Source organism: Cetorhinus maximus, unplaced genomic scaffold, assembly GCF_964194155.1.
Source record: "Cetorhinus maximus unplaced genomic scaffold, sCetMax3.hap1.1 HAP1_SCAFFOLD_140, whole genome shotgun sequence".
Classification (NCBI taxonomy): domain Eukaryota; kingdom Metazoa; phylum Chordata; class Chondrichthyes; order Lamniformes; family Cetorhinidae; genus Cetorhinus; species Cetorhinus maximus.
Window position 1 is genome coordinate 305,231 of NW_027596136.1, and position 17,043 is coordinate 322,273.

Here is a 17,043-nt window from a genome sequence, read left to right on the forward strand (position 1 = left end):
GGAGTCATGACTGTGATCAATGGCATGAGGTTTTGCGAATGAAGGTGCATCATTTGTTTAAAGTGAGTGAAATCCACCCCTTGAGCAGCAAGCCCTACTTACATTCGGTTTTGATGGCGCCAATGTTAACAGGGATATAGGGGCGCCTTGCCGCCCTCCTCGGCCGCAGGATGTCGTTGCAGAGCCGCCGAGCAATGCGGGTAAGCTTGGTTGTCTGAAGGAGGAACGTCTGCCGGTTCTTGGCCAGGAGTTTGGAGCTGTTATATGACAGCAAACCCTGAGGATCCTGGCGGCCATATGGCCCCTTTGACCTGGGCTCCTAAAAACAAAACAAACAGCACCAAGACTTTGAAAGGCTGCGATTCAGGTAATAAGCTTTAAGACAATGATAAAAAACACACAAAGAAGATATAGAGAAAAAAATTGCAAGTGTTGGAAATTTAAAATGAAATGCCAGAAGTAGATAGCTTGATGCTGAAAGAGCTTAGCAGTTTTGGGATGCACCTCCAGGAAAGAAACTTCAGCCCTTCTTTCTTAGTTAGGTACAAATTGATCTGCATTTCCAGCTTTTCTTTTCTCCTTTTATTTTTCTTCCTAGCTTTCCAGAAGTGAGAGACAGCACACCACCAGAAAGTGAGTGAGAGAGAGCACAAGGTAGAGACAGCTTCACAAATTCACAGACAGAGCTAGAGAGATGAGACAGACAGAAAAACAGAGCACAAAGCAGATAGAGGAGAAACAGAGACAGTGTATAAGGCAAAGAGAGCGGGAGGGAGGGGGGAGGAGAGAGAGATAGAGAGAAAAGAGGGGAACAAATAAAGAGAGAATGGACGATAAGCAGAGAGGCAGTTATAGGGAGAGAGAAAGCTTTGCCGATAGGCAATGTCATGGAAGATCAGCTGCTGGTTCAAGTATTAATCATCCACATAACAACCTACTCAGTACAATGCAAAATAAATGGCTGAATTTTATTCTGAAACAAAGTGATTGGAGTTTTGTTGCAATCTTACTGAAGGAGGTCGTGACTTTTCCCCATCGAGTGCTGTTGGTGTCTTTAGGCCACCATATTTCTTCCAGTAAATCCAACAGGACGCACAAAGCCGGCACTGCATGTTGGGAGGACCCCAGGCATACCACTGTAGAGATTGTGTGGCTGGAGGAACAGGACAATTAAACAGGGGTTACTATTTTGCCATCAAGAAATGAATGGCTTTGTGCGTTAATGAAACACCATATTTTCCCATCCTTTCCCCTCCCCTGAAGGTACCCAGGGTATAGTTCCCTGCAATCTTCCTAGGGGATTCTAGCTAGTAAGCGGCTGGAAGCTATTTGACCACAGGGAGCATCTCAACTGCGCCTGAATCCTCCTCCCTGCCACTCCATACTCACCCATCCAGACTTTACAATGATTAAACAGCAATCAGGAGTGGGGAAGCCTGGATCATTTCTTGCTCTCTCATCTAATCAAGGGAAGCAGAGGCTGGGATGGGTACAAAGTAAGGAGTAAACATCCTTTGGCTACAACACTCAACATGCAACACTCAATACCAAGTGAAATCATAAAGCATAATCCCAGAGGCTCCCCACTACTTTTTTGCAACAAGCTGCTCGTAACTGGACAAATAAATAAATACCCGTTCCAGGTAATACTGAATTATGTTTACTATATTTGCTTAAATATAAGTTATTTGCTAATAATGGCCAAGGGAAACTTACATAGGGTGTGGTCTTATATACAAGATTACATTGCAGGCTAAATGCAGGGCTGGCCTTTATGTAGGTAAATACAGTAAATTAAATTTAGCAAACAAGGCAGTCACACAGCTCAGATTAATGTGTTAAGCCTGGGTCGGCTCTATAAAAGATTTATCCAATTAGTCCCATATCTCCCTGCTCTTTCCCCATAGCCCTGCAAATTTTTCCCCTTTAAGTATTTGATCAATTCCCTTTTGAACGTTCCTATTGAATCTGCTTGAGCCGCCCTTTCAGGCAGGGTATTCCAGATCACAACAACTCGCTGTGTAAAAAAATTCTCATCTTTCCCTGGTTCCTTTGCCAATTATCCTTCTTAGCCATCTCTACTCTTAAGGAGAGCAATCCCTGTTTCTCCACGTTAACTGAAGCTCCCCACCCCGGAACCATTCTAGTAAATCTCCTCTGCACCCCATTCAAGGCCTTGACATCCATCCTTAACACGTGGTATCTGAAACTGGGCACACAGAATAGCCCCTTCAACATGTCCCACTACCTTACAAAATTTGTGCATGTGAATTTGAATGTCCAGGTTTCTGTCCCTGCACCACTTATAAATTGATTAAAAATGCAGAAATTCTGGCCTGGAAGCTTGGCCTTTACGATGGTTGCAATCCAGCCCAACACCAGGTAATTTGTGAACCACAGCCAGGCTGAAAGGGTCAGGGGTTTGTCTCCACTTACTGTGACAGCTCTCGCAGGTTAGGCCAGCTGCAGATTTCTGGTATCCCGTAGCTCCGTTCATCATCCCTCCCTTTGACCCAACGCATACAATCTGATTAGGGTTAGGTTTTGTGCTGCAGAACAAGAAAATAAATAGATTACTGCAAGAAAGAAAGTATTCATGAGAGGGGTCAGGGAGAAAAGAGAATTAAGAAATAAAAGTTATGTGCACTTAAAAAGACATGGTAAGTTAAGGACAGATAGGACAACAACTTACATTTATGTAACTTGCATCCAAATATCCCAAGGCGCTTCACAGCTGGGTAATCAGGCAAAATTAAAACACCAAGCTCATAAGATATTATGTCAAGCAACCAAAAGCTTTGTCCAAGAGGTAGGTGTTAAGGAGTGTCTTAAAGGAGGAGAGGGAGGAGGAGGTGTTTAGAGGAGGATTGAAGAGTTTAGGGCCCAGGTAGCTGAAGGTACAGATGCCAATGGTGGGGCAATGGAAATCAGGGACATGCGAGAGGCCAGAGTTTGAGGAACGCAGAGATCTCAAGAGTTGTAAAGCTGGAAGAGGTTAAAGAGATAAGGAAAAGTGAGACCACGGAGGGGTACGAACACAGGAAAAGAGCCAAACCAGGCTGGGAGCACAGGGATGGTGGGTGAATGGGATTGCTGCAGTTAGGATCCCATGCTGAAATGTATATAGGATAAAGGGAGGTTGGCCAGACCAGCAACTTGAATAAATGGGTGCTTTCCAGATTGGAGAAACAAACAGTGGGGGAATCATTGCTGTCCTTGATATTTTTTAGAAATAATCCACTCCTAGGGATAGGGTACATGTAAAATTTGCAGACAACACAAAAATAGCAAGTGTGGTTAACTGAGAGGACTTTAAAATGAGCAGATAAGATATCTGGACAAATTTTATACAGAATAATCTGAGGTGATATATTTTGGGAGGAAGAATAAGAATATGAAGGAATAGTTACTAAATGGTACAACTTGGAAGGCAGAGGAGAGAAAGAGATTTGGTGACTCAGCTAGACAAACCTTTACAGTAAGAGGACAAGGGGTTAAAGCAATCTGTGCAAACCATTCGTTAGGAAGCAGTTAGAACATCATGTCCAGGCTGTGCATTCGACATCAGAAAGGGCCTCAAGGTCGGTCAGGAAGGAATAGAATATGCTGATAGGGTAGGAGGAGGCTCATGTGCAGCAGAAACAGCAGCAGACAGCATAGACCAATTGAGTCAATCTGTGCTGTAGATTGGATATTGTTAGGACATAGAACAACTGGGCAGAAACAAGAGGTGATGAAAGAACAGGGGGTGGCAGAGGGTGGGGGGCGCTTTGTACACAGCTCAATGGACTCCTACTGTGCTGTATCAATTATGACTCGAGATCCCAGGCACTAATCATCCATTTTGATGAAGGAACAGCTAGATCAGAGCTTTTACAATTGGACAGCCCTGCCCTGCAATCCGTATCTTCTCTGTTTTCCTGAAAGCACCAACTATTGCTGGACTATGTTATCACAGGTATGCCGTGGTTCAGTGGTAGGTGAACACTTCCACTGTCAGCACTGAGCCAGCACCACGCTGCCGGAGGGGCAGCACTGCGCTGAGCCGTGGTGGCACCGAGCCAGCGCTGTGCTGTTGGAGGGGCAGTGCCGAGCCAGCACTGAGAAGTCGGAGGGGCAGCGCCGAGCCAGCACCGCGCTGTCGGCGGGGCCGCGCCGAGCCAGTGCCGCGCTGTCGGAGGGACAGTGCCAAGCCAGTGCCGCGCTGTCGGAGGGGCAGCGCTGAGCCAGCGCTGTGTTGTCAGAGGGGCAGCGCCGAGCCAGTGCCGGAGGGGCAGCGCCGAGCCAGTGCCGCGCTGTCGAAGGGGGTGTGCTGAGCCAGTGCTGTGCTGTCGGAGGGGCTGCGCTGAGCCAGCGCTGTGCTGTCGGAGGGGCAGCGCTGAGCCAGTGCTGTGCTGTCGGAGGGGCAGCGCTGAGCCAGCGCTGTGCTGTCGGAGGTGGTGCACTGAGCCGTGGCGGCACTGAGCCAGCGCCGCGCTGAGCTGTGGCGGCACCGAGCCAGCACTGTGCTGCTGGGGGGGCCGCACTGAGCTGTGGCGGCACTGAGCCAGCGCTGAGCTGTCGGAGGGGCCGCGCTGAGCTGTGGCGGCACTGAGCCATCGCTGTGCTGTGGCGGCACCGAGCAAGCGCTGTGCTGTGGCGGCACCGAGCAAGCGCTGTGCTGTGGCGGCACCGAGCAAGCGCTGTGCTGTGGCGGCACCGAGCAAGCGCTGTGCTGTCGGAGGGGCCGCGCTGAGCTGTGGCGGCACTGAGCCAGCGCTGTGCTGTTGGAGGAGCTGCGCTGAGCTGTGGCGGCACTGAGCCAGCGCTGTGCTGTCGGAGGGGCCGTGCTGAGCTGGGGCGGCACCGAGCCAGCGCTGTGCTGTCGGAGGGGCCGCGCTGAGCTGGGGCAGCACCGAGCCAGCGCTGTGCTGTCGGAGGGGCCGCGCTGAGCTGGGGTGGCACCGAGCCAGTGCTGTGCTGTCGGAGGGGCCGCGCTGAGCCGTGGCGGCACCGAGCCAGCGCTGTGCTGCCGGGGGGGCCGCGCTGAGCTGGGGCAGCACCGAGCCAGCGTTGTGCTGTCGGAGGAGCATTCTTTTGGATGAGATGTTAAGTCAAGACCTCGTCTGCTGTCTCAAGTTGATATAAAAGGTGCTACAACTACTATTTCGAAAAAGAGCAAGATAGTTCTCTGTGTTCTGTGGCTAACATCTATCCCTCAGTCAACATTATTAAAAGTGATGATCTGGTTATTATCACATTACAGTTTGAGAGAGCTTGCTGTGCACAAAATGGTCTGCCACATTTCCTACATTACAACAGTGACCTTCCTTCAAAAGTGCTTCTGAGACTGTAAAAGATGCTTTGGAAATGGAACCATTGTTCTTTTTTAATTCACTACCAGCCCAAACAGTCACACTCTAGACTAACAGGGCGGTTTGCCACTTACTAAGTAGGAATGTAGACCTGCTTCAGTTTGCTGTCGGCTTCAGCTACTTTCAGCCTTTTCTGGAACAAAAGGAAAGGTAGTCTATTAAAGGACAGGTAAGTTTTTGATGTGATACACTGCCTCACAATCATGACCAAGTCACTACACAGCAGTTCTATACACTGGAACATTCCTGTATGGGGTCAGCTCTAGAGCACCTTGGGCATCAGCAGTGGAGGCAGCTGCTTCAGCATGGGTTTAAGAAGGGCTTGGCATTTTCATCTTTAGGGAAGTGGATGAGGAGTGGGAGAAAACTGAAAATTTTACCTGGTCAGTGTCACATACAGGATATCTGCTCAAGGAGGCATACAGCAGAAGCCAGGCACAACTAAACGTGGGGAGGTGGTGGCGTAGTGGTATTGTCGCTGGATTAGTAATCCAGATTGCTCTGGGGACCTGGTTCAAATCCCGCCAAGGCGGAATTTGAATTCAATAATTGAAAGTTTAATGATGACCATAAAACCATTGCTGATTGTTGTTAAAAACTATCTGGTTCACTAATGCCCTTTAGGGATGGAAATCTGCTGTCCTGACCTGGTAATGTTCACTCTTAAATGCCCCTCTGAACAGGGGACGGGCAATAAATGCTGGCCTAGCCAGCGACACCCACATCCTATAAATTAATAAAATAAAAGGACAGACTGTCACCAGTAGAAGATACATGACTGTCTTCAAGGCAGAGCCACAGGAAAGGTGAATGGGATTACCAAAATAAAACCAGTACTGAAAGGAACCTTTCTTTTTATTAAGCCTGGGACGAGGGTATTGCTGGAGAGCGAGTAGATTAGAGCGATTTGTTTCCTGGAGTTTGAAACAAATTGAAACAAAATTATTCAGGTGCTTGACAGGGTAGAGAAGGGCTGAGAAAATGTCTCCCTCAGCCTCAGGAAAAGTGGTCAGTCATTTAGGACTGAGGTGAGAAAAATGTCTTTGCTCAAACAGTTTGTCAAACTTTGGGGATTCTATAATCCAGAGAGCTGCAGATGCCCAGTTGCTGAGTATATTCAAGGCAAAGGACGATAGACGTTTGGGGAGTAAGGGAATTAAGGCTTATCAGGATAGTGCGGGAAGCTGGAGCTGAGGTGGAAGATCAGCCATAGAATCACAGAATTGTTACAGTGCAGAAAGAGGCCATTCGGGCCATCGGGTCCGCAGTGTTCTCCAAATGAGCATTAAGACCCGGTGCCATTCTCTTGCCTTTTCCCTCTGACCCTGCACATTATTTAAATGGAAACAATCATCTATTGCCCTCTTTTTTTTTGCCTCGATTGAACCTGCCTCCATCATGCTTCCAGGCAGTGCATTCCAGACTCAAACCACTCACTGTGTGAAAAAGTTTTTTCTCACATCGCATTTGCTTCTTTTGCAAATCACTTTATGTCTGAGCCCTCTCGTTCTTGATCCTTTTACGAGCAGGAACAGTTTCTCCCTATCTACTCTGTGCGGTCCTCTCATGATTTTGAACACCGCTATCAAATCTCCTCTTAGCCTTCTCCTCTCCAAGGAGAGCAGTCCCTATCTTCATAACTCAAGTTTCTCATCGCTGGAACCATTTTTGTAAACCTCTTCTGCACTGTCTCCAATGTGTTCACATCCTTCCTAAAGTGTGGCACCCAGAACTGTACACAATACTCCAGCTGAGGTCTAACTAGTGTCCTATACATGTTCAGCATAACCTCCTTGCTCTTGTACTCTATGCCCCTATTAATAATGCCTAGGATAGTGTATGGTTTATTAACTGCTGTCTCCACCTGTCCTGCCATCTTTAATGACTTATGCACATATACACCCAGGTCCGTCTGCTCCTGCACCCCCTTTAGAGTTGTACCCCTTTATTTTATATTGTCTCTCCATGTTCTTCCTACCAAAATGAATCACCTCATACTTCGCTGCATTGAACTTCATCTGCCACCTATCTGCCCACTTCACCAACTTGTCTATGTCCTTTTGAAGTTCTACACTGTCCTCTTCACAGTTTACAATGCTTCCAAGTTTTGTATCATCTACAAACTTTGAAATTGTCCCATGCCCACCAAGATCTAGATCATTAATATATATCAGGAAAAGCAAGGGCCCAAATACTGACCCCTGGGGAACTCCACTACAAGCCTTCCTCCAGCCCCAAAAATATTCATTAACCATTACTCGCTGCTTCCTATTACTTAGCCAACTTTATATCCACCCTGCTATCCCTTTTATTCCATGAGCTATAACTTTCCTCACAAGTCTGTTGTGCGGCACTGTATCAAATGCCTTTTGGAAGTCCATTAGCACCACATCGACAGCATTAACTCATCAACCCCCTCTGTTGCCTCTTCAAAAATCCCCAGCCATGATCTTGTTGAATGGCAGAGCAGGCTTCAGCTTCTTTTTTTATGATGTTCTAAACATTGACATAAAGCAGTTACACCTGTCCTTTCCTAATAGAAGGCAGAATCTGATGAGAGATGTTTGTCAAGTTTGGTGCAAACATGGTGACCTTACCCATTAACTACAAATATTCACTAAAAATCAGTTTCCAGGCTGTGCCTATTTTAGCTGTACACTCAGTATGTTACTAGGTAGAAAGCTCCATCTCACCTGTTGGATGTATCGATCTGTGGTCTTCCACATGTAATAAAATTGGACTATACTGGCCAGTGACTTCCATGGTAGCTGCAACAAGGAGACAAGCAATGAGAGTGAGACAGAATATGATGGACGGGGTGGGGGTGTGGCAGGAGAAAGAGACATGCAGACAGAGAGTAAGAGACAATGATAGATTGTGAGGGAACACACATGAGATAGAGAATATGGGTGCGTGAGTGGGGTGGGGGAGAGAGAGAGAAAACACGTCTTAGAGGGAGAATATGAAGGAGAGAGAAAATGACGAATGTGTTTAAAAGAGAGAAAAGGGTGCCAGATAACCCCTTATTTCACCTCCCAGAACGTCTCAGATATAATGAACTACTCTGAAGTGCAGTGACTGTTATAGTGGCAAATAATGTAATCATTTTGAGAGACAGGATGATAAACAGTGGATGCTTTCCTCACTCCCACAGCCAACCAGGCAGGAATTCCCAACATTCACCTGACTCACTCTGTGTATGGATCAGTCATTCAGTTTTACTTAAATCCCCTTTATCAGACACATGCCAGATTTTCCCATCTTTCACCCTGCACAAACCTGAGCTCATCCTGGTTGCATTCACCCATCACCCCCTGTACTCACTGACCTGCACTGGCTCCTCATCCAGCAATGGCTTGATTTTAAACTTCTTATATTGTTTTCAAATCTCTCCATGGCCTCCCTCTCACTATCTCTGCAATCTCCTCAAACTCTACAATCCTCTGAGATCTCTGCGCTCCTCCAGTTCTGGCTCCTTGCGCATCCCCAATTTCCATCGCCTCACCACTGGTTGTTGTGCCTTCAGCTGCCTGGTCCCTGAGTTCTGGAATTCCCTCCCTAAACCTCTCTGCCTTTCCCTGCTCCTTTAAGACACTTAGTTCTAATGCCTCATGGCTCAATGTCAAACGTTGTTTGTTTTACATTCCTGTGAAGCGCCTTGGGATGTTTTACTATGTTAAACGCACACATAAATGTAAGTTATGCTTTTATGAATAGACACAATTCCAGAAGTGACTATTGTAATGCGGGGGGAGGAAGGAGGGCAAAAAGATTCATTTCCTCCAGTTCCCTTCCATTCCCTGGCTCCACAGCTGCGATATGCGAGGGCCCATTCCCGCTGTACACAACGCCAAGAGGCCAAAGAGAGGGGACTTACAAAGTCTTGTCTGATGTCTGTGAAATCCTTGCCATACTTTTCTAGTGCCTCTTCAAAAAGAATGGCCTCGGACGACGACCACTCTTCCATCTCGTCACGACACAGTACAGGCCCCCCCTGTGGAACTAGAGTCGACATCGCTTTGGCTAGGTCATAGCAGTTACGCTGCAGAGTATCCATGGCGTGGAACTGGAATACAAGCAGAGTTGAAAAGTTACATGGTGGAGGAGTGGAACACACAAGTCTAGGGTAGGTTGCTCCATTAAGTTGCCCATTGTGTTTGAATGAGACACCAATCAGACACTGGGTCTCAGATTCAGAATGAAGACATTTTAATTGTAGGCAGATGCTTTCACTTAATCTGATTTATTGGTTATTGGTCTTTGGATTGTTTCATTGCGAGTTCCTATAGGAACGAAGCAAAAAGTAATCCAAGGACTGCAGCAAGCGAGAGAATGAGGCACTGCTGTTTAATTACTGTACTGCAGCTTGTAGTGATCATACACTGGAGCAGGGTGGGATTGGGCTGATTAAAGCACAAGGCATTGAGAATAAGTGGCAATATTGCAAGTGCCTGGATCCCCAGACTGCCAGCCATTTGATGTTGGTGCTGGCCATTTACAGAGTCTAGGTAGTCCCAAGACTTCTCAGCCATATGGTGTTGGTGGTGGTCAATTGTAGAGCCTGAGATAATCTCAAACCTACAACCACCATTCCAAAAACTGTACATCTCGATGGCCATGCTCTCGAGGTTCCTCCTGGCGTGCCAAGGTTATTACCAGCGTGATGTCCCTGGATGCTGCAGCTGCGCTCATATGTAAACTTGGCTGCCTGATCGAGCTGCTACAGTCCAAAGCACGGGCAAATGTCCCCACCGCCCTGTCAGAAGAAAACAAGAGTGTTAATTAAATACATGGAACCAGCCAAACGCAACCACCAGTCCACAGCAGGAACCTTCCAATTCAATCATTTTAAGATAAAGATGGATCTCAACTGCATCCTTGCTTGGTTTTTGTGCATCATTTACAGTCGAGGGAACAGATTAATGCCTGCCCCACAGCCAATGCTGCTTACACTCTGCCTCCTCCTCAGCTAACCCCAGGATGCCTGGCACAGTGAGTTGGAGCCATTCTCGCGGCTGGTGAATGGCACTCGTTGAAACTGCAGGAAGGAAAGAGTCAGATGCAAGATGTGAGTGTCAGCCATGACTCCCTCTGTTCTTTGAGTCAGAAGGTAGTGGTTCAAATCCCAGAGACCTGAATCCCATAATCCTGTTTGACCCCCCCCCCATAATCCTGGCCGACACCCCCATAATCCTGGCCGACACCCCCATAATCCTGGCCGACACCCCCATAATCCAGTACAGAGGGAGTACTGCACTACTACAGATGCCATCATTCAGGTGAGACACAAAACTGAGACTGCATTTGCCCCGGTAGATGGACTTACAAGTTCCCCTCCAAGTCACTCACCATCCTGACTTGGAAATATATCAGCCGTTCCTTCACTGTTGCTGGCTCAACATCCTGGAACTCCCTTCCTAACAGCACTGTGGATGTGCCTACACCACATGGACTGCAGTGGTTCAAGGCGGCAGCTCACCACCACCTTCTCAAGGGCAATTTAGGATGGGCAATAAAAATGCTGACCCAGCCAGTGACGCCCACGTCCTGTGAAGGAATAAAAAAGGCTGCATTTGTTGCCAATGCAGTGCATGTGCAGATGTATGCACGGCCTCTATCTTTATAGGGGGCAATGTGCAGCAGGGTGCATGCGTGGTGATCGCTGACCCTGGAATTGCAAATATTACAGCGCTGGCAGCAGAATCCCTCAAGGAGCCCAGTTTTCTTTATCCCATTCAATTTCCTTAATACTTTTCTTGCCTTTCCTCCCCACCCCACAATTCATTTGGGAAAGCACTTTTTCCCCCCAATAAACCACCTTGCCATAGCAGCATATCTCAGTGGTGTGGAAGGGATGGTGTGTAACTGAGCCTGTATTCCATCATCTGCCTGCCCTATTGGTGCTTAAACGTGCTGTGCTGGGAGAAACAGGCCCTGAGCTTCAAACCAAATTGCGGCCGTCACCAGGCGGACCAGAAGCCTCCCCTCCCTCCCCATCCCCGGAAACTGCAGAGAGGCCGTGCCCCAACTGCCCACCTGCTGCAGGGCTCAGAAACTGAGTGAACAGCTTCAGGGATCAGATGCCTCCCCTCCCACCCCACCCCAATCCCTGGTGAGTGAGATGGGGAACTTGCAGGTGGAACTTGCAAGTCCATCTACCAGGGCAAATGCAGTCTCAGTTTTGTGTCTTATCTGAATGATGGCATCTGTAGTAGTGCAGTACTCCCTCTGTACTGGATTATGGGAATGTCAGCCTGGATCCCTGGAATCAGAAGCCTCCCCTGCAGGGATGCCGCGCCCCGAATGCCCTCCTGCCACGGGGCTCAGAAACTGGGTGAATGGCTTCCAACCAGCACTGTCTCTCCTTCAAATGGCAGCATGGGGTTCTGCGCATGCACAGACAGGTATTGACAGCCATCTTGCGTTGGCAGGAGACACAGTGATGAAAAAAATAAAACATCTAACCACGCTTTTTTGAAGAAAGGCAGGGAGCTCTCCCCGATGGCCTAGGCCAATATTTATTCCTCAATCAACAGAGGATCTTATCATATTGATGTTACTGTGCACAAATTGGCTGCTGTGCTTTTATATTATAAGATTATGCAATTTTTTTCCGGCTATAAAGCATTTTGGGTTGTCCTCAGGTGGTGAAAGGTATATAAATGTAAGCCTGTCTTTCTCTGTGTGAAAGAAAGCAGCCCAGAGGAACAAAGCTGATATTTCCCTATCCTCCTCCATTCAGCTCTCCTTGTTGCATTATTAACTTGGTGTGGAGGCACCCAGTCACACATATGACTTCTGGGCAGCAAGCCTAGTGGCTATGTCCCAATGGGTAGTGCTTCCGCCAAGCTCCAGAGACTTCAGCACACAATCCAGGTTGACACTCTCCGTGCAATACTGAGGAAGCGCTACACTGTTGTCCATAAAGCACTTCAGAAAGTGAGGTTGTGAAAGACACAATATAAAAGCAAGTTCTTTCTTTTTTAAATTTAAGGACTTACCGAGCAACAACGAGAAACTGGTCGATTTGCCGATCAGTCAGTGGATTATCTGGGTCCCACACCTTTGTTTCCATTTTCAGCTGATTCCTGTTATCTGATTCACCTGCAATAACAAGGGCATTAAGCAATAAGGCAGATTCCAAGAGGACCTCTTCTTTCCTCTGCTCTGCTGCACACCACCCCCCGCCCGCCTCCCCCCCTCCCTCACATGCACTCCTGGGAAGGGACCCGTTCTCTCACAAACACGCACCAGCGCACTCACCCACAATATGATCCGCAATTCAAGCTACTTCTAATATCAGAGACACCATGGGATGGCTGTTACAGTAAACAACATTCTTTTATGAATAGGGCAATTTAGAGGGACACAAACATGTGCACACCCACACACTGCCCTCTGCAATGTTACCTTCTGCCAGTTTGTCTGGGATGTCAGCCTGGTACTTGGGCCCGACTCTAATCTCCCCCTGGTCAGCAATCAGTGTCTTCTGTAAGGGGTCGAACACCAACGAGTAGTAGAAACAGTCCTACAGAAACGCAGAAAGAACTGATAGCTAAACAAGCACTTCAAAAGGCAGTCACAGAATGGCAGGTCCACACGTACACTCTTCAAGCGTCATGTCACTATGATTAAGTGTGAATAGTGGGCGTGTGTCATTTTGGAACTATGCACATTTGAACTGTGAAAGTAACACACAGCAGTATAAGAAAGATGACAGATTTTATACCTTACAAGCTTGGGACACGTGTGGAGAGCTTTTAGAATTGATTAATATGAAGGCGAAGCCCTGGTGGGCCCTCTTTTGAGGTGATGAATTAAGCGGGTCTTGAAAGAAACATGGTAGGATGTTTTCTCATTTAAAGTATTATACCAATATATGCAGTGGCAATTATGACCATTTTGATTTGCAGAAGAATGATGGAGGATTACATTAGGCAACAGACAAAGGGGTGTTGCACAACACTGCTCAGTCAAAAGGGAGAGTGCAGCATTAGATCAGACCCAGCTACAACACCACCATGCATTTACAGTGACTTTAACGGAGCAAAACATCCCAAGGAGTGCAGATGACAAACAATTGACAGCGACGTGCATAAGATATTAGGACATGTGTGCCAAAGCTTGGTCAAAGAGGTAGGTTTGCAGAAGCCTTATGAAGGAGGAGAGAGGTGGAGAGGTTTAAGGAGAGAATTCCAGAATTCAGGCAGCTGAAGACACAGCTGTCTGTGGTGGGATGGAGGAAATTAGGGATTCACAGGTGACCAGAATTAGGAGAACACAGATATTGGAGGGCTGGAAGAGGTGGGTGTTTGAGGTAATATTTAAGACAGGATGACTATTAATGCCCCTAAGCTGGTACTAAACATGTGACAGCATGACCATAAACTGAGAGTCACCTCCCTATCCAGGTACTCGCTTAGCTTTTCTGTCTCATTCAGCAATGCCACGTTGCACTTCCCCCTGAAAAAACAAAAACAATGGCACAATTAGACACCAGGCAACACTTATCTCGATTCCCTCCTCTTCTCTCTGGAGGGTGCTGCCTCTCACTGATTCTGCTGCCATGCTTCATATGTCAGCCTAGATATTGACTAACACTGCAAGTTCTTTAACCACATTAGGCATCACAGCTGAGTCCAATTGTGTCTTGCACGTCAAAAACAGTATTAATCCATTGAAAGGCATGCAAGGACAGGTTAGAAAAGAGCCATCAGAGTAGACCAGAGATACTAAATGAGTACTTTGCATCTGCTATTTCCACTTGCAGAGAGGTCAATAACCAGGGGGCACTGGTTTAAAGTAATTGGGAGAAGGATTAGGGAGAGTTGGAGTTATTTTTTCATTCAGAATTTGTGGGGTCTGGAACTCCCTATCTGAAAGGATGATAAAGATCGAAGTCTTCATTGCATTTAAAAAAAAACACTTAAATATGCAATTGAGGTTCCATAACCTATAGGGCTACAGGCAAAGAGCTGGAAGGCGGGATTAGGTTGGATAGCACTTCCCCGGCCGGCATGGACACAAGGGGCCAAATAACCTCCTTTGGTGTCGTGAATCTTTCTATGTTTCAATCTTCACTCTTGCAGATGATACTTAACTGACAACACTGAGCAGTGCTGCTAATAGTAAAGTGTTATTAAAACGGATGAGGGTATCATTTTAGAGTGGGGAATTGTAAGCTAGATCGAGCTGCTAGTCCAGATGACATCCACTTGAGGGAACACGGAGATGCAGCAGGTGATGTACAAGTCGCTTGCCCGCTTCTTTAATAACTTGCTGGAGTTATGAGCTGCTCCTTTAGAGTGTGAGGAGGCAAATGTAGTCTCAATCTTTAAAAAAGGGCGATAAGGCAGAAGCTGGTAAGCATAGGCTTATTAGCTGAGAGGCAAGAGTGTTTGAGGGACTTATTAAGGATGCATTGTATGATTATTTAGACAGGAGAACATATCAGATGTACCCAACATGGCACCTGGTAACGAGCTCGTGTCTTGCTAGGCTGATCAGAAGACGGCACCAGTGGATGAGGGTAATCTGGTCAGACATTGTCCACCTGGACTCTTCAAAATTTAGATAAGATACCACATCCCAGATTAGGGGTGATCTTCTGAGGTAGATTGAGAATCGGCTGAATAGCCACAAGCAGATAAAAGCAAAATACTGTGGGTGCTGGAAATCTGAAATAAAAACAAAGTGCTGGAAAAACTCAGCGGATCTGGCAGCATCTGCGGAGAAAGAAACAGAGCTAACGTTTCAAGACCGTATGACTCTTCTTCAGGCTACGGACTTGAAACGTTAACTCTGTTTCTCTCTCCACCGATGCTGCCAGACCTGAGTTTTTTCAGCATTTTGTTTTTATTAGCCGCAAGCAGAAATTGGTTGTCGACAGATTCGGATTTGCTTGGAGACCGGATTACAAATGGTATTTCACAGGGTTTGGTTTTAGGACTGCTATTTACTATTTCATTCATGATCTACATGTAGGCATTGGGGGAATGATCTGCATGTCTGCAGGTAATAGAAAGTTGCATGCAGGAGTTAGGACTGTAGAGGATGCTTGACTACTACAGGCAGGTCGAGAAGTGTTGAGGGATTAGATCCGTGTTTGAGAGTGATAGTGTTCTGCACCCTGTAAGGAACATAATTAAAGCCGGAAGTGAAAGAAAAAAACCTGAAGCTTTAAGTGTTTCACTCTCCAAAAGTCCAGGACAAATGCTATGAAGCCAAAATAAACTGGGTTCGAGTTGTATTCACAGAACAACTCACTACAAAACAAAATGTACCATTTGTCCTTGTACAAGACCTAGACTGGGCCTCAGTTCGAATACGGTGTCCAGTTTTGGTCTCTTTACACAGTGAAGGATACTGAGACTTTGAAAAGGTGCAACATTAATTCCCAATTTATAAACACTCAGATAGGTTCAATGAGTTGCGCCTGTATACTTTAGAGAAGCCTCAACTCATATGATTTGATCAAGGTTTATAAAATTATGAAGGGTTTAGACTGTGTTTATATAAACCAAATTATTTCAACTGGCTAAGCTCGAGAGGACGTTATGCAAGTGCAGGACTAGGCGAGATGTCAGAAGGTGACTTTTCTCTACCAGAGAATCCACATGGATTCTCAATGTGGTGGATGCCGATTCGCTGAATTCCTTCAAATGAGAGCTGGACCTGTTTCTGGTCGTTGTGGAGATCACATTGTATAAGAAACAGGCATTTTGGTAATGTAAATCAGGGCTAGGGTAGCTAGGGACAGTTTGATTGCCTGAGGAGATCAGAGATGAATTACTTAGTCTCGATTGGACTGGGTTTTGTTTTTTTGTTCTAACTTTTTATAAAATAAAATTTAACAACAGTCATAATAAGTAACCATACAAAATGAAAAGCTTACAGTACAGCAATAATTCAATATACTTATATTTGGGAGAGGCAGGGAAAGAAGGGAAAAGAGAAGTAGGAGGATGAGGAAGAAAATGGAAAGAGAAAAAAAAAACCTTCCCCCGTTTGGACTGGGTTTTTAATCTGGTTTTCTGTTTCTTACAGGAGATTACATGGTTCAGAGCAAGGTGGGAAGTGTCTATATTGTGATGTCTCACATTTGTGCCCAAGTTAGTCCTTTCCTATCTGTCCTTTCCGTATCCTCCCTAAAAGCAAAGGTTACTGAATAGTGATTAGCAGGAACCCTGGTGCACTGAATTGGTTCCACTGAGGAGGAAAGAACGTTCCTTCCAGCAAGCGCCTTCATGTTGTGGCTCCCTGTGAGTGAGTGGGGCTGATCATAGCCACAAATAAATGGCTTCAAACTGTACTGTGTGAAATGGCTCTCATGAAATTATTCAACTCTGGCACCAGCCTACGTAAAACAAACAAACTGCTTCAAATAACTGACCAGGAATGTCACAAAAACACACTCATTATTAGGCACAGTGAGATTTCTGCCCAACTGTCAGGCTTGATCCTGATTGGTGCAATTGACAGCCATCTTTTGAAGCTCTTTGATTACCTGATGTGTGTGGCAGGGAGCGACTCAAACTGACGTGACAGGAAGAGCTCTCTGTGTTTAAGTTGATGCCGTTCCTGATCCACCAGAACTGGCTGTTTTGAGTCTTCTTCAAACTCTCCTAAAAATAGAGAGACACACAAGAATCAGAGTATTTACAGCACAGATAGACCATTTGGCCCATCC

The 17,043-nt window shown here is 46.5% G+C and overlaps 1 protein-coding gene across 5 annotated transcripts in view; it reads right to left on the reverse strand.

Annotated features, from left to right (window-relative positions):
• The window catches only part of mta2 (metastasis associated 1 family, member 2), a 65,122-nt gene that overhangs the window by 16,643 nt on the left and 31,436 nt on the right, over window positions 1-17,043 (reverse strand). For all 5 annotated transcript variants that reach the window (XM_078534910.1, XM_078534906.1, XM_078534909.1 and 2 more), the window contains 11 exons: window positions 16,861-16,978; window positions 13,754-13,817; window positions 12,765-12,882; window positions 12,356-12,458; window positions 10,011-10,110; window positions 9,232-9,420; window positions 8,048-8,122; window positions 5,429-5,487; window positions 2,437-2,549; window positions 1,011-1,153; window positions 103-319 (listed from right to left, as the gene is read on the reverse strand). In XM_078534910.1, coding sequence (XP_078391036.1) covers window positions 103-319; window positions 1,011-1,153; window positions 2,437-2,549; window positions 5,429-5,487; window positions 8,048-8,122; window positions 9,232-9,420; window positions 10,011-10,110; window positions 12,356-12,458; window positions 12,765-12,882; window positions 13,754-13,817; window positions 16,861-16,978 — 1,299 coding nt within the window. The remainder of the gene's footprint in view (window positions 1-102; window positions 320-1,010; window positions 1,154-2,436; window positions 2,550-5,428; window positions 5,488-8,047; window positions 8,123-9,231; window positions 9,421-10,010; window positions 10,111-12,355; window positions 12,459-12,764; window positions 12,883-13,753; window positions 13,818-16,860; window positions 16,979-17,043) is intronic.